Genomic DNA, 22,352 nt, shown 5'->3' with positions numbered 1-22,352 from the left:
GTATGTTGCTGTATTTGCGTAGGAGAAAAGTAGGGAGATGGTCACTGAGACCATCTGTTAAACAGCCTGTCTGGTAGTTTTGTTTGGGGTAATTGACTAGTGTCCAATCTAGAATGGATTGTTTATGGGTTTTTTTATCAACTCAAGTAGGTTTTTGAATGAGTTGTGAAAAACCAAAGAGATGAATATGATTAGTGGGGTTGTTAGAATTACAGGCTATCCAGTCTGTGTTTAGATCACCTAGTAAGATAGTTTCTTGTTGCAGATTCTCTGAGGTCCACTGTAATATTTCCTCAATAGTAGGGGAGTTGTTTCCTGGGGGAATATAACAGCAAATCATATTAATTTTTTTTGTTATTGTTTAAGTATAGAATTATACTTAAGATTTCGGCATTTTGAAACTTGGGAAGTGAGATTGGTAGAGGTTTCATTTTGAGGTTATTTTTAAAGAAAATTGCAATTGCACCTCCCTTCTTGCCTATTCTGTCTAGTTTTAAAATAGTGTATCCTGGTGGGTGGATTTCTTCATTTTGGTTGTTGCTTTTTAGCGAGGTCTCGGTGATTATTAGTATGTCTGGAGAGTAGTGGATTATAAATGCATGTAGGTCAGGAAGCTTATTGGATATACTCCTGGTGTTGATGTTGAGAATAGCAGGTCAAAGTTTTGTTTGTTTGAGGGTGGGGTAGTAAGTGGACCTGGGTTTGGGTGTATGTCACCTGATATAAGTAGGCGCTTTGTGATCAGCAGTATGTGTTTAATTGTAAGTGCTATTTCTAAGTTGGATCTGAATGATATTTTAGTAGTATAAGATGTAGTTATGTAGAATTTAAGTATGTGCATTATTGAGCTGTCTCTAAATAGTGTGGGACTGATAGGAAAGTTTATGTGTAAGTTTGTCTTTATGGAACTATGTGTAGTATGGAATAAAGTGTTTTCCAGTGGAGTATTTGTGTGTATACAAGTGATATTTGTTAAGTATGTGAGGGTTAGGAAGAGAAATCCTAAGGTGATTTGTATTTTTTGTGGGAGTAGTAGTTTGGTGTAAGCGTTGCTATGTTTTTTAGGTCGAGGGAGATGTGAAAGCATGGCTAGTTGCATCTTTGTGATTGTTTAAGGCAAGGCTAGATAGTGGGTGTGGATTTCTTTAAAGAGTAGAGGCAACTGATTGGTTTAAGGTGTGGTCAGGTGATGAGGGGTTAGAATAAAAGTAGGAGTAGTGGAGATGGGTAGGAATTGGGGGGCAGGGTAGGGGAGCGGAGTGAGCTGTAGGTGAACAAAGCGGGGCCAACCAGACCACAAGAGTGTGGAGCCAATCTGTATGCAGGGTCGGAGCAGAACAGTGAGAATGAGAAATGAATGGGTGTAAGTATATCACAAGTTCCCTACCAAATCCTCTTGTAGCTTTAATTTGTTTCTTTTTTCTTTGGCTTGTCTTTTAGTGTAGAAGTATAGTTAATGAGATTATTAGATTATTAATTCAATCAAAATGACTGTAACATTATTCCAGAGTACAGTGGTATCAGTTGTTGCAAAAAACAGAAAAAAAACACTTAACTTACAGCAAGCACACTTCACAGAGAGGGGAGATGACTGCAGAAGAGAAGTATTAGTGTGTTTTACAGATGGAGCTGTTCTTATCAGGCCTTTATATAACTTCTGTCCTATGCATTCCTAGAGGGGGAGGAGGGTACGGACTAATTGCAAGACAAGTCCTGTGGGGGGACTAATTGCAGGAGAAGTCCTGTGGGAGTGATTGGCAGGCCTCTCAGCCAGATTCTGGAGGATGGGCAATTCAAACAAAAACAAACAATTGACTCAAACTGTAGGTAAGTGATATGGAGAGAGTACCAAGAGAATAGATGAACTGCAGTTAAGTAAGTGGCAGTACAGTTCAAGGGGGAACTAAACTAGCACAAGTTAATTATTTCTGGTGTTACTTAATTCTGGGGTAGTGCCATTTAGTTTGGAAGTGGATAGATATTGCCATACAAAAACAGTCTAATATTGACTGGTCACAGATGAAACTTGAGAAAAAGGTACAGTTGGATGGGTCTTACAGGACTGGCATTAAGAAAAGTGGGCTAGCTAGACAGGCCTCTGCAAGTGTGCATGCTTTAAACAGCAAAAAAACTCAGTATATAAAGGCATTAACACTAAGTCTTTATGTTGAAAGTTAAGACATACATTGCTTCTAATATAAAGAAATGTCTTGATTGCACAGAAGCCTTTTAATATTTTCCTTGGAATTGCACTTAAACTCAGCAATAGTACTTATTCAAGTTTGAAGGGTAGGGGCGGTGCACCTGTGGCCTAAGATGTTTAAGCAGATTGCTTCTAATATGAAGAAAAGTCTTGACTGCAGAGAAGCCTTTTAATATTTTCCCTGGAATTGCAATAGTGCTTATTCAAGTCTGGAGGGTGGTGGTGGTGGTGGTGGTGGGGGGGGGGGGTGCACCTGTGGCCTAAGATGTTTAAGCAGATTGCTTCTAATATGAAGAAAAGTCTTGACTGCAGAGAAGCCTTTTAATATTTTCCCTGGAATTGCAATAGTACTTATTCAAGTCTGGAGTGTGTGTGTGTGTGTGTGTGTGTGTGTGTGTGTGTGTGTGTGTGTGTGTGTGTGTGTGTGTGTGTGTGTGTGTGTGAGGGGGGGGGTGCACCTGTGGCCTAAGATATTTTGTTTAAAATTTCAGTTTAAAATTCACTCATTTTTCCAAAATAAAATATAATGAGCCTTCAGGTAGTTTGGTTTCCAAAGAAAGATGAACAACCTGTATCCACTAGGAATTTTGTCACTGTCAGAGAATTCAGCTGAACACTAGGAAATGTGGCTGCAGGAAGTCAGTTTGATCCTTACTGGAAAGGAATAGCCAAGAAGCCTTAAATGGTACAGTAAGCCACATGTCTACATATAGGAATTACAATGAAGGCAGAAAAAAGTCCTTTTATTCATCATTTTTTCCTGATAAGAAACCAAGACTCAGTCAAAGCAATAGATGCTTACATTACTGAGTTAAAAAGTGGAGGCAAAGTCTTTGAACTTGATGAGTACCATGAGTTTTTGATAAGAGACAAGACAGTATAAATAACAATTATAGAAGACCACAATTTTAGGAAAAATAGACCTGAACTTAACTAAAGCTCTGGATGTACGCAGAGTGAGTGAAATTACAAATACAGATTTAATGAAATATACTATAGAAATAGAAGTGTATAAGAGAAAAGGTGAGTCATCTTATTATAAAATAAAACTGAAAACTAATACTGTACCACCACAACAGTGCTGACAAGAAGGATAACCATGTCATGCATAAGAAGTGTTCTGCAGCTGAAATTCAAGCTTTGCTCTCTCGGCATGGCTGTAAAAGAGGAAAAAGCGGCTAGCTTTTAATGATCACCTGCAATATTTTGCTGCCTTTGCATTTTCAGCTTTTCATTCTCATTTTTCTGGAATGTTGACCTTTACTTAAAAAATAAAGTTGCTTAAAAAAGAAATTATTTCTCATTGCTCTTTCTGCATGGATGGTGAATGCATGCCAGTTACCAGCATTCTTCCAGGTTCAGTGCCACCATGTACATTTTGATGATGATTATGTATATTTCTTTTCTTGCAGCTGCCATTGTTACGTGAGCAGTTTGAAAGCTAACTCAACATATTTCTTGCAACTTTCCATGCACATGTAGTCATTATTTGAAGCACCCTAGTAACACTGAAAGCTGAAAAGAAAGAAATCTTTTTTTTTAACATGTTCAGTTTTTTTACTGGATATTAGCATTTCTTGGGAAGAGACACTACACTAAGGTGAAGAGTTGCAAACAGAAGTTCACATATAAAACTAATACTAGGAGTGTAACTTGCAATTTAGTGAAGCATTGCACAGAGTTAAGCTCAGAGCAGCTAGCTTGCATGTCAGATAACACCAATAACATATCCAAGCACTATCTAATACCTTATCCAGTGTTGTTTAACTCTAGTCCCTAACACCATTCTAGGAGACCTCTATAAAACACAGTCTTCAAACTGTAATAGTCCACCCTAACACAGGTCTGGATAACATTAATACACAATTTCCTTGGAGGCAAAAAGCTTGCATACAAACAAGGTCATCAAGAACACACACTACATCCACCATACATAGTGTCAACACACATAGACCATCTTATGCAGATGCACTAAAAAGCAATCTCCCCAAACCTCAATGACCTCCTAAGCCAGCTTGCAAACAGCAATGCCAATCCTCACCAATCTTTTAAGCATACACCGAAGAAACACCACATATAAGCCTACACACAATGGGACCCAAAAAACAAAGCCCATAAGGCAAGCAAACAATTTGAATTTACTCAGGACAATCATACAGGGGACTCCATTTAATGACACACAGGTGGCTCACCCACCAGACTAGACAAGCAGAAGATTATAGTCAGTTGCTTATCTGGACCTAGGATCCATCTAGTTACGCATGCACTTAAGTCACTGCACCACATTTACAATTATGATTTTATCATGGTCCATGGAAGCATAAATGACCTGAGACATACCTCTCTGGATTATATGAAGAGAGCCATTATGGACCTCTCTGAATATGTGTCTCAGACCAGTATGTGTCTTGCATTGAGCAGCAGTCTACCTTTATGAGGGACGATGTCACAATATGAACAAAAAATGTTTGACTTTAACAATTGGCTTAGCTTTTGGTGTCAGTCCAGGGAGATTCCATATCTGTCAGCCTGGGAGGACATGGTCAACAGGCCACATTACTTTGCCTGCACCTGTCCCCTCGGGTTTCCAGATTTTGGCTAAAATGTCATCCAACCTCTTACAGTCTTTTTTAGCCAATGCCAAAGTTACAAACCTACCGTCTTTGGATGGGAAATTGCAAATTGACCCCTGAGATGGACTCCATGTCTCTTACAGACAGAGGTGAATTCATCTCCCGACTAGTTAGACTGGACAATGCCATGGAGTTACTCCATGTTCAGATTACTGTGGGTAAGACCCCCATTCAAGTCATAACTAGTTATAGATCCCCCTCCATGGATCATGATGGGCATGAGGCCTACTTGACCAAACAGGAGTCAATCCAAATACTGCCAAATGCTCTGGTCATGGGGGATTTCAATTATCCCCCCATCAACTGGGAAACCTATTCTAGCCCTAACTCACTATCAAATGACCTGGAACAAACTGTTCAAACCTCAACAAGAAGAACAAACATGCTAAATCTGGTCCTCACTAACATGACAAACAGATGCACCACCTCAACTATCGGACCCTCAGTAGTTAAATATGACCACAAATCAGTCACCTTTGAGCTGGCATTAACACCAAAACTCACAAAGGGCAAAGTCAGACTAAAATACTGCACCAAAGCAAACTATACCCCCTAGGAGAAGGTATAAATGCATTCCAAGTCCTAGCCCCAGCTAGAAGTGGTAACTACACCAAAGCTTACTCTAAAGCCCTGCACAATCATTTGTGTAAGTGATTTCACTCTGCTGTTCCAGAGATCATCAAAGCCAAAGCCCCAAGTAGAAAAGAGCCACCCTGGTGGACATCCAGCATCAACAAATTTTACAACAAATGCAAAAAGTTGTTGTTTAGGAAAACTAGGGCGAGGCCACAACAACGGAAAAGCACCTTCCTCAGCCTCAACAAGCAAATAGATAACATGTCAAATCTTCTAAGGGTAACTTTGAGAAAATATTAGCAATCACAGCCAAAGATAATCATAAGCCCTTTTACTGCCATGTACATTGCTTAAAAGGTAGGATCCAAGCATGTGCCAAACTAATGACTAATGGTATCACACACACTGATCCTGCATAGATAGCCAATGTGCTAGTGGACAGATTTGGTGAAAACTTCCCTCCCTTATCCCCTCCAAGCTTATTGCAAACCTTGCTCCCAACTTCCCCTCCACCCTACATATCTGAAGAGCATGTCATTAAAGCCTTGTCTAAGACAAAAACACAGCCTCTTTGTGACCAGACAGCATCCCAAGTTGACTTTGAAACAAACTACAGTAAACTCAGAATTAACTGGCACCCATGGGGACTGGTAGATGCTGGATAACTGTAGTTTCTGGTCGCTTGAGAGCTACTATTAAAAATAGGTCTGAAAATAGGTCTGACTAATACTGTACCCTATACTATTTGCTCTCAGGTTGGAGAGAGAGAGAGAATTTATTCCTATCTTCCTTTTTAAAACTCTAAAACTCTAAACACGTAGGGTATGTTTCTGTGGAGGGGGAAAACAGACAGTGCAACACATGAACATTGTACTGTATTGCTTTGATTTTTGTTTTTTTGCAGGTTGTTTGAGAGTGCCAGTTGCTTGAGTTCCAGTTAGCTGAGAGTTTACTGTAAAACATGAACTAGCATCACCATTAGGTATCCTATTCAATCACAGCTTAATTGCTGACTTTGTTCCTGTGGAATGGAGACCAGCAACAGTTATTCCCCTCCACAAAGGTAGTTTAGCAACAGACCCAGGGAATTATAGACCCTTAAGTCTGATCAGCCTCATCTGTAAAGTCCAAGGAATGTATCATCAATGACATTATAAATAAGGACATAGGCAACCTCCAAACCCTGAATTTGATCCAATTCAGCTTCATCAAGGGCAGATCCTGCTTGTTAAACCTGGTGGAGTTCTTTGAAAATATGACTAGGGCCATTGACAAGTGAAAATCTGTGCACACAGCGTAACTTGGCTTGACAAAGGCCTTTGACTCAATTCCCACAATCAAGCATTACCAATAAACTTGGCAAACTAAATGTAAACCCCTTTGTTATAAGATGGGTTGCCAACTGGCTCACAAATCGGTCCCACACTGTCAAAGTGGGTAACTCCACATCAACCAGCATACCTGTCACCAGTGGTGTGCCACAAGGGTCAGTGCTAGGCCCCCTACTGTTTGGTATGTACTTCTCAGAAGATCAGGCCAAAACTAAGGGACTGCAGCTGACCAAGTTTGCGGATGACTGCAAAATGGGTACAATTACTGAATCCCCAAATTATGTCAGTGTACCTCAGGAGGGTCTTACACAGACCAACAACTGATATCTTAGTCACGATCTCAAACTGAATGCAAAAAAAATGCATTGCCATTCCCTTCAATAAAAACAATGTCCCTTCACACTATCAAATTAACAACAATACCTTATGTACTTACAAAGTGGTGAGAGCTCTGGAATCACAAGTAGATTGTGACCTTAACTTTGACCACCATGTGCCTACTGTAGTAAGGAAGGCTTTCTATGTAGCACACTTGATTAGCAAAGGCATCACGTCCAGAGCAAAGGAGGTTATAACCCCAAAATACTCGTCACTAATCAGGCCCATAATTGAGTATAATGTCTCTTTTGGTATGTACCATGCAAATCACCTGCAGCAACTGGAGAAACCTCAGAGGTTTCTAACTAAAAAGATCAAGGGACTCGAGCACGTGCCTTACACAGACCGACTAAAGTCCCTGTCACTACTGTCAGTATTGTATAGACTTCTTAGGGAAGACTTATGCCTGCCTTACAGAGCAATCTCTGACCCAACCTTAATGAATTTGCTACACTTCCATAAATCAAATGAGAATAGAGCTACCTGTTCCAGAACCTAAATATGGCCTACAACTTGAATATGACATGCTGGAGGGAAAGATTTGTCTCTCAGTGCCTGTCAAATCTTTGGAATAGACTGTCAATTCATGTGAAACAGAGCACCTTTATGACACTCTCCAAAAGGAACTTGGACAAGTGGATGGGGCACCATAAATTCTTACCGAGGACAGTGCCCACAACCCTTCTAGACATGGGAAGTCATTAATAAATATAATCCTGGGTATTGATTAGAATATCTATGGTATTACATTGGGATGAAACAGCTAGGCTTGAAATGACCTCCAGGCCGATAGCCTAGTAACCTCCTATGATCCTATGAACTAACATTGAGTGGGTTATCATAAATTAATTTCCTGGCTTCCTCTCATGTCTCTCATAGTCATAAGCTAACAGTAAACATTCCTAACTAAAATACTCCCCACATAACTTTTTAGCAATCTCCTAACAAACATACCCCCCCAACAAACATTCCCCCCATTTAAGACACACATGTTACAAGGGAACACAACTGGGTTGGGTTGCATAGCTAGGCTTATGAAGGTCCTGGTGGTAATTAGCCTAGTACATGGCTATGTAGCTATGATCTTTTAGGAGAAGTTTTTATATTTTAGCCAGTATAGTCCGGCATTCAAGATATTTATAATTATTAATGTACTACTAGTAATAGAGTTACTGATACCAAGGCTATCAGTCTGAGCCACCATAAAAGAGCATGTCATGGTTGAAAAGGGTCTGTTGAACAGCTGGCTTAACTAACACAGATAGTTAAAAGGTAAATATACTTAAAAATATAAAAAAAAATTAAATAAATAAATAATGTGCATTTTCGCATCCTTTGTTTTGATTAGTGTGTATGTGATTATAACGTGTGTGAGGAAGGGATGCTATTTCAGAATGTCAGCTATGTCTCAGCTGTTTCAATAGTTTAGTGGTAGAACAACTGGAATAGTGGACCAGAAGGTTTAAGTACAAGTCCTATTTGCAGTACAGATTTATTCTTTGTTGCGCACCTCACCATTGACTGGGTCCTTTGTCTCTAAAAGTTTGTAATTGTTACAACAGTTCATTTTAGCTCAAGGTCAGGTAAAATGATCCCTCTTTCTGTTTCCCTCTCTCTCTCTCACTCTCTCTCTATCTCTCTCTCTCCCCTGCTTTCCATCAGTCTCCCTCTCCCTCTTCTTTATGCTCTTTAAGTGATTGCTTGATGTTTTATCCTGGGGAGAGGAAAGTGATCCTACATTTGGTTCTGTATGACCTTCATACAGAGCTGAAGCTTTGTTGAAAATGGATCTGGGTAAAAATGGGTCTGGGAAATCATCCAGTTACCTGTAAAACACAAAATGTTAAAGATAAATAGCTAATATATAAATATAAACATATATAAACAAATGTAAATATGCATTCCCGCTGCTCTCACTATTTTTGCTCTTTTTCCCCCTGATTTTTATTGATTCTCCTGAACAATCAACCCATTTGTTCTCTGTCACTGTGAAGGTCAATCAGGAGGGGCCATAATTTACAGAGCTTTCTGGTGGTGGTGGGGGTGGGTTAAGATTTTTTATTTTTTATTTTTATGGCCTTGTGCTACACATTTACTCAGTAAAGTACAGAGGAGGGATGTACAATGTGTTGATCAGAATAGATCCCATCATGGGTTTTTGTTCATTTGAAGTAGAACCATATATACACGTGTATACTCACTTTAGGTGAGTAGCCAAAACATCAACTACAAAAGGTCGACAAACTGAATGTTGGCACGTTATCACACATGTGCCAAGAAAGAACCATGGCACGTTCAATTTTTCAAACAACAACAAAAAAATAACATTGTTGTTTAAAGGGGAAAGGCCCCCTGTAACTCCACACCCCCTACAAGTGGCATATACTCCGAGATCGCACAATCCCTGGGGAAAAGGAGTATTTCCTCTACCCTGGGATTGTTGATTACACACCTGTCGACCACCTGTATATATCAACCAAATACAGTCAATTAAACATCTGTTAGCAAACCTAAATTTCGGCCAAATGCAGAGAATCCCTATACACATATATAGATACATATATTGATAATTACACTCTCTCTCTCTCTATATATATATATATATATATATATATATATAAACATATATGGATATGTGATGTTTCATCTTGACATGTTTAATCTAAACTGAAAATGTCTAAAAATTTGATCTAAGACCCATTTAGTCTAATACACATTTGTTTATTCACATTTTATAGAAAAATGTAGTAGGCTATAGAGAATTAATGGAGTCTATATTATAACATCGAAGTCTTACAACTTCGAATGTTATAATATCGAACCCATTAGAGCAAAACACCAGAAAACCAAACAGTCAGAATAGCAAATTTTTTCCCAAGGAAAAAATTTGCTGTTCCGACAAACATACACACAACACAAGCACACCAAAATAAATAATCCATGCACATAACTTCACAAAACCCTACACTAAACCATACATACACCACTAGCTATCCACTTACCTTAACCCAACCCTAACCCTAAGGTCCCTAACTATTGCACACTCACCTTACCCGCTCCCTAACCTTAAGGTCCCTATCGCACACTCACCTTACCCACTCCCTAACCCTAAGGTCCCTATCACACACTCACCTTCATTCACACACTTACCTTAACCCGGTCCATAACCTTCGTTCCACTGTCAAGGAAATAGCGAAGCTGCAGAAACGGCCCACCGAATACTTTCCCTAGGAAAGTATTTGGTGTTCTGCAGCTTCTCTATTTCCAGCGTTTGCTCTAATGGGTTCGATATTATAACATTCAAAGTATTTTTAAGACTTTGATGTTAGAATATAGACCCGAATTAATGCTGGTATGGTTTAGGGTGATAGGGTGGCACTAACTGCAAGGCAAATTATTCTAGTATACCACTTATACCTTGCTATTACCAGCCTGCAAGTCTCTGCATCAATGATTGGCAGTGATTCACTGCATGTGGTATTTCCTTTTTCTCTGCGGTTGTGCAAGTGTGGAAATATTTAATTAGGGAGGGTGTGGGGGCCAAAGCCTCCCACACTGGGGATGCAGGAGTGCTTGGCTCATGCAAAAAAACAAGAGGTTTTGGAGGCGTATTTGCTGTGTATGAAGTTTTGGATGTAATGTGATTTAGCTAAACATATTTTAGAATAAATGTATTTTACATTAGATTTTTACATGTTTTGTGATTAGATAAAATGTTTCTTATCAAGATTCATTTTATTTGACATACACCAGTCCAGTTTCTTTAGTCTGTTAATAAATCAGCATGGTTCTTTAGGATATTACTATTTTACATCAACTGATATAGGTTTCTCACTGACTGGTTAATTATTTCTTTTCACCTACATTCTTCACTTTGGCACTCTGAATTCATTTTAAAATTTCTGTCTTCTCACAAGCTAAAATATTCTGAAATGTAAGGAGAATTAAACTTTTTAAGTGCTACAACATTCAAAGGATCTTGCATATCTTGTTTTAAAACTGGCATGTCTGCAGTTTTGACCAAATAGTGCCTTCAACTGAGCAGAGCTACTAACATTGAGAATACATTCTCTGCTCACTGCATAATGGACATAAAGTTTTGCCAATATTTTCAGATAAACTATTATACTCTGCACCTGTGTTTGGTTATCATTCAACTTTTTTTTGTTATTGTTTCTTAACATTTGTTTATAACAATCTGATTGTCACTCTTCTTTGAGTGCTTTTGATGTGTTTTTCAAACCAGTGTTTCAAAACTTTTCACTTCCACAATTTAAACATTGTGGGCAGTTCTATAACATGCATGTTGTTTTGCACACACATGCCTTTACTAGTATTCTACAGAATTTATTAAATGTAGGGCATCCCTTGCTCTTATAGCTGCACCTGTTACATACGGCTTAAATTTTAATTTCACAGTATTTCTCTGTTCTTGTTTTTTTATTATTGTATGCTGCCATGTAACTACATACTACCAATTATTTTTCAACACATACTCTCTTTATTTCTCATTTTGCCTATTTCTTTGACTCATATTTTGTCTTACAAGTATTTTTCTTCACTTAACTTTTATAATTGTGTACTAATAGTCTTATTTGCTACAGACATCTACAGCTTCAGATAAGCTCAGATTTATTTCTCTTAATAGCCTGTCCCTTGCTTCACCATTGCTTATGTCACCAGATAGTCTCTTATTAATAAATCGTGCAACTCATCAAATTTATAGTCTTTCGTTATATTCTTCTTCTCAGGTACATATGTATCTGTAGTTTTTAAATGACCTTCTAATCCTGTAAAAAACAAGTGGTGAATAAATAGTAAGTTATTTCTGGGTTCACAATAATGGCTGAATCTCTCTCTCTCTCTCTCTCTCTCTCTCTCACTCTCTGAGTATTCTTAGTTTATTTTTCTTCTCTTCAAGAAAGTGTGACAGTTGAGTATCCAAAAGGCTTCTTCCACAGTGTTATGTAACACAGAAATATATTGTACCTTTTTTTTTTAACTTTTTGATTAATCTACTTGCAAGGAAGAATAAATCTAATTTATTTATCAAAGAGCTTTCAGTTTTCTTCCAAATTTTTGTGCAGCAAGAGGAATCTTGCTTCTCACAGCTGTGCCATTTTTGACTGCAAATTACACTTTTTGAATTCTCAGCAGGCAGGCACTGTAAAACAAATATATTCTTCACTTTTGCAGATGCATTTCCCAGTTTTGCAAATATTTCTTCATTTCTAACAAATATATTTCTGCCCTGCGGCACCCTACAATGGTTGAATTTTGAGTAATTGTGAGTAAATACATTGTGGATGCAGTCTAACTCCCATGAGGTTTGTATTCAGAACTGAATTCTCTAGAAGAACTGCATGGTCTATGTATGGTCTTGTCTGAAGATTTTCCACTCCTCAAACATTCAAGTATCCTTTTTGAGACTCCCTACCCATGCACAAAAAAAATCCCCTGTTTCCCACACAAGCCTGTGACCTCTTTCTAGAACTAGACCTAAGGTCATTGTTGCACTGAATATGTAAAACTTCAAATATACCAGCCACAAGCTATGAGATGTTGGCTTCCCCTGTGGTCACCTCCTAGCATTTCTACTTAATCCTACATATTGTTGTCCCTTCCATGTGCTGAACTACTTCACCATGTCTGCTTTACTGCCACATGTTGGCCTACATACACATTCTATTCCCCCCAATCCACTTTTTCCCTTTTTCCCTTTTCAATAGTCTTCCCCTTACAGGATGCTTCCTCCTCTCATTCTTCATTACCTGCAGTCCATATTACGGTTTTATTTAAGGTGCTTCATTTATAATTCATTCTTCTTCTTCTATCGGCTGCTCCCATTAGGGGTCGCCACACTGGATCATCTGTTTCCATTTCTTCCTGTCCTCTGCATCTTGCTCTGTCACACCAACCACCTGCATGTCCTCTCTCATCGCATCCATAAACCTTATCTTAGGTCTTCCTCTTTTCCTCTTATCTGGCAGCTCCATCCTTAGCACTCTTTTCCCAATATACCCAGCATCCCTCCTCAGTACATGTCCAAACCAACGCAATCTCACCTCTCTGACATTGTCTACAAACCGTCCAACCTGAGCTGACCCTCTAATATACTGATTCCTAATCCTGTCCATCCTTGTCACACCCAGTGCAAATCTTAACATCTTTAACTCTGCCACTTTCAGCTCTGACTCCTGCCTTTTTGTCAATGCCACTGTCTCCAACCCACATTTCACTCTTACTGGTACCCGTCTGTCACAAATCACTACTGACAATCTTCTCCTCCCATTCCACCCTGCCTGTACTCTTTTCTTCACCTCTCTTCCACACTCACCATTACTCTGAACTGTTGATCTCTAGTACTTAAACTCATCCACCTTCCCCAACTACTCCCTGCATCCTCACAATTCCTCTATACTCCCTCTCAGTCACACACATATATTCTGTCTTAGTCCTGCTGACCTTCATTCCTCTTCTCTCTAGGGCATATCTCCACCTCTCCAGGATCTCCTCAACCTGGTTCCTAGTCTCACTACAGATTACAATGTCATCTGTAAACATCATAGTCCATGGAGCCTCCTGTCTGATCTCATCTGTCAACCTGTCCATCACCATTGAAAATAAGAAAGGGCTCAGAGCTGATCCTTGATGTAATCCCACCTCCACCTTAAATGCATCTGCCACTCCCACCGCAGTCCGCACCACTGTCAAACTACCCTTGTACATATCCTGTACCACTCTTACATACTTCTCTGCCACTCCTGACTTTCTTATACAATACCACAACCCCTCTCTAGGCACCCTATCATATGCTTTCTCCAAGTCCACAAAGACACAATGCAACTCCTTCTGACCTTCTCCATATGTCTCCATCAACACTCTCAGAGCAAACATCACATCTGTAGTGCTCCTTTCCAGCATGAAACCATACTGCTGATCACTAATCATCACCTCCCTTCTTAACCTAGCTTCTACTACTCTTTCCCATAACTTCAAGCTGTGACTGATCAGTTTTATCCCTCTATAGTTACTACAGCTCTGCACATCACCCTTATTCTTAAAAATCTGTACCAAAACACTTTTTCTCCACTTCATTTATAATTCATTAATACTTGTAAAACAAGACCTGCTGAATCATTAGAAAAAAATTCCTGCACAATACCTCTGCCCCACCCTTATGAGATGGACTCCCCTTGCTTCCTGATAATTTTTAATTAATACCCCTCACCCTCACCTAGGGCCTAACGAATACGATAGCCACCCACATGCTCAGCACTAGTTACCCTTAGTCCAAACTTGTATCATCAAGAAAAACAAGGTGAAGGGAAAAAATACAGACACTCCAAATTGCAAAATGCCCCATTTGGTTTCCTTTCTCCATCAAGATTAAACCAGTAGAATATTGACATATTTTTTTCTGTCACTAACAGCCAGAAATATTTAAAAACCTACTACTCTAACTTCTTACCATATACTACCCTGCATTAACTCAACATCTCAAATTCCTCAACATATTTTTTTCATTCTATAACTCTCAGAATGATAGGCTATGCCCATAAAATGGTATGCACAAATAAAATTTTATGTAGTCCTGATGTATTATCTTTTTGGTTATCCCTTCAGAATTTTATGGCACAGATGCAAATACCACATGTACATTTTATGATACCTGTCATTTATTATTCTCCCTTAATTTACTTGTTTTGGTAAAAGAGCCTAATCCAGAAATGTTACACTGAGATGTAAACCTGGTGTGCATTTTGTGATAAACATTTGCAATTCAGACACAGCTCTACCACAGTACAGTGCTGCACAATGATGCAGCACCACACTGAACCTTCTCTATGGCTTACAGCAAATGCTGTTGAAGCCTTCTAGTGGAGTGATTTACTCCTCCCAAAGAAATGCCTGTGGTAAAGCATTTACATAGCCAAGTGATTCAGAAAATCATTCAGCTGAGTAAATCATCACTGACAGCTTTGTCAATGAATACTACCAAAAGCTTGTATGTACCCACTGCTTTCAATGGTTGAGATCTCATTAGAGGTAAGTGTCAGGGAGTTTATCACAATGGCAGTGATGGAGGAGTGTGTGTGTGTGTGTGTGTGTGTGTGTGTGTGTGTGTGTGTGTGTGTGTGTGTGTGTGTGTGTGTGTGTGTGTGTGTGTGTGTGTGTGTGTGTGTGTGTGTGTGTGTGTGTGTGTGTGTGTGTGTGTGTGCGCGTGAGTGTGTGTGTGTGTGTGTGTGTGTGTGTGTGTGTGCGTGTGTGTGTGTGTGTGTGTGTGTGTGTGTGTGTGTGTGTGTGTGTGTGTGTGTGTGTGTGTGTGTGTGCTTGTGTGTCCTTGAATGTGTGTGTAGGGGGGGGGGGCTGTCTCACCTCCACATTCTGAAAGACCAGAAATACTTTCTTTATAATTGTGCTCTAAAAAAGATAAAATAACAACCATTGTGCAGCTCTAAGACATGGGCAGTGGGAACACTAGACACCAGAGATAATCCTTTATATCATGTCTTAAAAGCACTTGCAAAAAATGAAACCCTATATCCTCGACATTCATGCATGAAGATAGCTCTCTGTGCCACCAGAAGACACCAGAGGTAGTCCTTACGTATTCATTAGGTGTTTTGAAAATAAAAATAAATAAATAAAATAAAGTAAAGAGGAAAAGCTTCAAACTCAGGGAGTAGAAGACTTAACTCTGCACTAATTGATGTGCCCATGCAGTAGGGCGTTTTATGTAGTAAGGAGTGGGACATGCTTGGCGTTAATAAATGACTGCACTGGTCCATGAGAATACATTTAAGAGGCAACAGCAGCAGCATTCTGTAAAATGTGAGAGAATATTGAGGGATGGGGTGTGTCCATGTAGTGGGAGGCTTCAGCACAAAGCCAGGACGAACACTAGGTGATACTACAGAAATTATTAAACTATTACTTGGACTCGCTAAAAAAAGTTAATAGAGCAACAGATCTAGTACTAAAATGCACTTTACAATTAGCAAAAAGAATAAAATTCTAATGTCTGGCATTATCAACTGGCTGATATGCAATTTATTAGGGCAGGGACAGAAATAACAAGAGACTTTGGGGACTTTCTGTCAACTCAGGGACATGTAAGAGGTCTGTCAGTGTGTATGTGCATGGTGTATTTGAATGTATGCATGCATGTAGGAAAGTAAACGAGTGAGGAGTGCCTGTGCTAATAGGATTCATGGCCACCAGTGGGAAATATGCTGATTTGCATTTGCAATAGTTTGAGTGATTCAGAGACATGGAAAATAACTTGTAATGAGGTCTTTTCCCATTGCATTTTAATGTACTGCAGAAACAGTTCCCGTTGGCTGAAACTCATACCACTAATGGTGGGGTTCTTTCTAAATCCCTGGTTAGCCTTACTTGTTCAATTATTCTGATTATTTAGTATTGATACCTATACAATGGTTTGTTACCATTATCATATGTGACTATACTCATTTGATTGTTATCTTGGTTATTTTTATTTATTGTATTAATCACAACATGGTTACTTCCAAGAATATTAATTGTAATTGCACTTTGTTTTCCTCTGAGAAGATTCATCCTGTTTTAAATCTGAAAATGGGCACTGCACAGTGGGGCAAACCCAGTTTACAGAGCATAAATAAATAAATACATACATACATACGTAAATAACATAGTATAGGAAAGTTTTGCACAAAGTCCTTTTATATCCACCTGTTTTAATCAGTCTTTACACTACAGATATGCTCCATTCCTCTAGAGGATTAAATAGCTCCATAAATGAAAACATTTTTTTTGTGTGGTCCAGCTCTCCTCTAACAACTGAGATTTCTCCTTTGTCAACATTATACTGACCTCTAAGTTCCCCCTGGATTACAGACATATGGCTCATTGGTCCCATTGGAGCAAGCATCATGTGTTCTGTTGGTCACACCATCATCTGTGAGGAAGATCAGGATTTCTGATTTAAGCCCCAACTTTCCCTGCTCATGCCTGTTGGTATGGAAAGGGCTGGTACACAGTGGATCTTTAATTTGTACTTTTATACTTTTGCATCATTTGATCAGGTGCCCCCCCCCCCCACCCAGTTGAAGATGATCATTTCTTCATGATCCCCATTCTACACCAGGGATTCACCACACAAAGTGTGCTTCTGAGTACGTGTCCATCCCTTCTTCCAAGTTTCTTAGTATCTGATTAAACTAAGGTCACGTCCGTTTTAGTTAGAGATTTTTCCTCCCTATGCTAACAAAGCTTTATCAGTACAAATGTTTACACCTTCAAACATGCACTGTACCAAAGGATCGTGATCACATTCATATGAAGATTATAAATTTAGCCACTGTGAGTACCATTTTCACCCCCTCCTATATATGGTTCTAGCAAAATCGTTTTAGTACTGTGACTTTCTTCCCTCTTGCACAACATGCAGGTAAATGGCACACCTAGTAACACTCACAGTAATATTACTATATGTACTAAAACTGTCACCCTTAACATACCCATGTATACATATTGATATAGCTATCCTCAAATCATTGAAGCTATAATGTAACAAAAATTGAAAGCAACAATAAATACCTGCACTTACTGTTAAATTGCCATCCCTGCAAGTTCTGTCTGAAAGAAAGTCACCTTAAATGTTATATTTCCTACTCATTATAGAATAAATATATCCACCAGTCGCTACCCCGTAACGTGCATCTTACAGAGCTGGGACTGTCTGACTATAACATGTCACTAAAACTAATCCATCACTTTGAGAGAAAGAACATTTAAAAGGTAACTAGATGTTCATCCTTATAAAATAAATAGATGATGACACTAATAAGTACTGAACAATTAACATTAACATCATAAACATATGAATGAGCATGAAATGAAACCAGTCAATAATGGTTTGAACATCACCAAGTAACAATCTTGTTGATAACCTACATAAGTAGGACCCCCTTAGTTTCATGAAACAACTATGTCAATTAATAATACCTTTCATATAGATTCTCTTCTCTCTTTTGGACCCAACATAGCATGACTTCAGTTAAAGTATAAACTTTAAAAATAAAACAAGTTGTTGCAATAGAAGCAGGAGCATTAATATTTTGCATTATAATACTTTAATGCATTAAGAGCCCAACACACCGTTGAGTACCATAAAGGAACTGGCTCTCATTTTGGTTACCACCCTTATCCTGCATATAGTCCCAGCACCTGTTAGTTAGAGGAATCTGTATTGAACTCAGAAAACACAGCTTTCCCCAGCACATCTCCTGCTGTCCTTGGCCTTCAGTCCAATAATCCTCTTATCTCCATGCCACTTGACCGCATGAAGCCCACTCAGGAAGAACCCTTGGGGGGAATAAGAAGAAAATGCAAAGGCAAGTCACTGGCTGCAGCATCCAAAAGATCTTTTGAACCAAAACTACAAAGACTCCTTTCCTTTCCTTGTACTTTACTATTGTTGAATGGACGATTGGTCAACAGAAACCCCTTCTGGATTCTGTCACAATCATCTGCACCTTCAATCATCTAGCAGCTTCTGTCAGTCACTTCCCCTAGGAGTGTCCATCAGAAATGTTGGGGTAACACACTTATTCTGCTACTCCTCAGTTTCTGCTAACTCCACACCACCTGCTCTAGGCCAAGTATCTGCTCAGCTGACAGACAACCCCATAGCTCCCACTTAGTGAAGTCTTTGAGCTATACTTTCGTTCCCTTTTGCATTTTCTGTCACCACCTTCTGCAACAGGATTACTTTTCTATATATACTAACTACATTGTCTCTTGAGTCTGACACTTCTGTTATGAGGTTATTCTGTATGTGTTGCACCTTGTTAAATTACATTTTGTGAGACTCCATAGCTCAAATGGAACAATTCAGGGGATTCAATAATACCTTATGCATGCTCAGGTGCCATTTATGTCACTATGTCTCTCATACAGTTTCACTGACTAAACTGACAATTCATAATGAGCTCATTTAGGCTGCATTCATTTGCAAATGGATCCACCTTTTTTATTTCCTCTGAACAACTGACCATTGGTTGCCACCAACTCCTCTCTTCATTCACTGGGTTTACTGGACCCATCTTTGTTTCCCATGAGCCCATCTCATACCATGTTTTGAGTCATTAAAGAGATCAAAGACAATATCCTCCTGTTACCAAGAAATGTGGCCAAACTCCCACCACCCCATGGATGCCTTGCAGGTGCTGCAGTTCCTGCCTTTGGAAGGTGCATGTGAGCTTCCATGCACATGAAACATTCCAACCAAGCAGTTCACTGCTTAAGCAGCATGGAGCTCACAAGAGTCATAACACTGATTATTACAGTGAGCCTAGGCTGCCTCCCTCCCCACTACCAGGAGAGGCAAACCTACATTAGGCACTCATTTCCATGCTTCCTTCTTTCACTCATTCTCATCCTTTCCCTTTGGCCCTAGCAGCACCTGCGCTGTTAATCAAACATGGCTATAAAGTGTGGTAAGGGCTTTATCCCTCTGTGCCATTGGGCTACTAATGAACTCAACATTTTTTTTCTTCTCCCCAATGCAACATCATCCTACGGCTCCTTACTCTGGGACCACATTTATTGCCAGGTCTAACAGCCACCTGCAGACCCCAGATTTCTTCTGATAGGGCTGTGGCTGAAGCAGAACAGCATCTACCAGGGGAGTTGCCATTTTGGACCTACCCCGTTACTCCACCTCTATCACAGTTCCTGTGGTAGCATCCAAGGGGTGGGCATGCAATGGGGATGCACTGCATTTCACCCTGCCTCTGCAGCATCTCAGGTAAGTCCCCAACTTATCCCCTCCTTGGACTACATCTCCTGATAGCAACATTCCCAGCCTCCACCAGGGGCTGTCACAGGAGACACATACAGAGGTAGCCTCCCACCAGGGGTTGTAATGTGTATCCCTCCTTGCTAATCTATCAGTAATCCAAGCTATTAACTGGACCCAGATCAGCTGGGCCATAATGGCTCAGCTTCAGCCTTTAATGAGATCAGAATGGCAAAAACTCCATTCATTATAGACAGTACCACAAGTGTATCCTACTACCCCAAAACCCTTAGATCTAAGCTTAATTTATCTGAATTTGCTACCATGATATGAATTTTTTGCAACAGACATATCAGTGATGATAATGCATTGTCATTACCCAATTTTAACTCTCTTCTTTCTGTCCGAGACCATAAGCATCCCATGTAAAAAACCTAATGAAGCCACAATATCGCATTTATACCCATATGGTGAACATTTCATTCACAAACATATTATGGGCTAATTTTTCATTGTTAAGAACAAAAAAGAGCGGAAATTTACCAGAAGTGAATTTCCGCATCATAGACATAACACCATGAAATCATGAAAACACCAGATAACATACATTGAACTAAGAAAAAATATGAAATGGATGTATATTAGTCTATAATGCACATAATCTTAGAGGGTATCTCCCAAAGACTCCTGATGCTGTTATGCTGTTACTTAAAAGAGCCAATAAAAGTAATGGATTAAATGTCTGGAATATGAAGTCTGGGTTGTAATTTGTTAAGACTAGAAGGAAAAGAAGAAGAACATGATGGTACTACCGTAACAAATAGACTGGTACAAGTGAAGGAAAAGTAATGAAAAGGGAATGTGCTGGAAGGTCATGCTCTGTAGACAGAAGGCATCACATTCAGGTTGGATAACAACATATACATTTTTCTTTTTGATATAAAAGGTGGCTGTTGATTGAAAAAAAAGCTTCATAAACTGCTACTGCAGTATAAAACTCCTGAGTCATTTAAAAGGGATAGAATTAGTGGTATGGAGGAGAGGTTATGGAGGGAATAAGGGCATGCGGTGGACAGGTGAGTGGTGTGAGCCTGATAAACAGTACATTCCTTCTGATAGTACTATGAATACATATGCAATACATATCAGGCAATGAAAGGAATTGTTAATCAGATAAAACCAAATTAAATATACAAAAACATTATTAAACCTCTTTATGTTCTCCACTCCACACAATAGAGCTATTATGGATTATGAGCCTCAGATGCTTTTTGAAACTAGGATTGTACGAACCCACTTTTGTACTTCTCATATTTCCATCTTCAGTTAATTGCCAATTTAAAATATCAAATGAAGCAGATACATCGCCATTCTCATCAAAAAACACTTCTTCACCACCACTATTTGTAAAGTGAACTTTTCTTACATAATGAAGGAGCTAAACAAAAAAAGTAAACAAATAAAATAAAACATGTATTACTCATTTCAGATAATTTACAAAACACAACATTTCTAATATGTCATGTTTAGACAATGAAGAAATTTAACAATAGGTGATAAAATATGAACATTCATATTGGCCTTTAACTTACAGATAGTTTCCAAGGTATGTATATTGAAGAAATGTTATACTACATGATAACATGGAAAGATTGACATCTGTCCTTAACTTAATTTCCAAATTGATGTAATAAGACTACTTACCTGTCAGGCAGCAATGGTATCCTGTGTTAATCCACACATGAACATTGGATCAAACAGTTAATCTGAGGAACTACCTTCTGAATATGTACATGAGGAAAGTAGCACAGAAGCAGGGAATCTCAGCTAATTCTTTACAAAGGAATCACATGTACTCAACAAAAACCTCAATATTTTATTACTTATTTGTCAAAAGCTGCCATTTTTATTTTCTTTACAGGTAGAGCACTGATCTCCATGGACCTTTTCCAAACTCAGCCTGGGAGCAGTGTCTGGTTAAGTGATTTGTCCTAAGTCACACAGTTAAGCAATGGCGGCTAAGGGAATCAAACCAGGGACCACTGGACCACAAGAAACAAGCTTATTAATCTCCTAAACCAACTGTCAGACTATTATACTGATTAGAGCCAAAGGAAACATTTGTGTTTTGCATCACTATTAATAGAATAATCAAAAGAATAATTATTTAAACATTGTTCCATCTTCTGAATCAATATCTAACACATTCTACAGGAGGTTAATGGAAAGAAAGTGTTCAAACTTCACTACAACTTTCAAACACCCATGCCAAAGAATAACATGTCCGAGATTAGGGCCAGGAATCATTTTTCAATAAGATGTATTTCAACAATCACTTTGTTCAAAGTGGAATAGCTGAAATTCTGGTGAAAAAATAGTCACAGAGCTCATAGTAACTACACATGCCAGAAGAATCTTCAGTGGTCCAAAAGCCAGACAGCTGT

General features: G+C 39.0%; 1 protein-coding gene across 1 annotated transcript in view; it reads right to left on the bottom strand.

The window, feature by feature from the left end:
* The window catches only part of LOC122793335 (vomeronasal type-2 receptor 26-like), a 32,246-nt gene extending 11,776 nt beyond the window's left edge, over positions 1 to 20,470 (bottom strand). Inside the window, exon 1 of the mRNA XM_044061292.1 lies at positions 20,452 to 20,470. Coding sequence (XP_043917227.1) covers positions 20,452 to 20,470 — 19 coding nt within the window. The remainder of the gene's footprint in view (positions 1 to 20,451) is intronic.
* Positions 20,471 to 22,352: the final 1,882 nt, after the last annotated feature.

This window comes from Protopterus annectens, chromosome 1.part0 (genome assembly GCF_019279795.1).
Source record: "Protopterus annectens isolate FY-2018-M chromosome 1.part0, PAN1.0, whole genome shotgun sequence".
In the NCBI taxonomy this organism is placed as follows: Eukaryota; Metazoa; Chordata; order Ceratodontiformes; family Protopteridae; genus Protopterus; species Protopterus annectens.
This window is presented reverse-complemented; position numbering and strand designations above follow the sequence as displayed.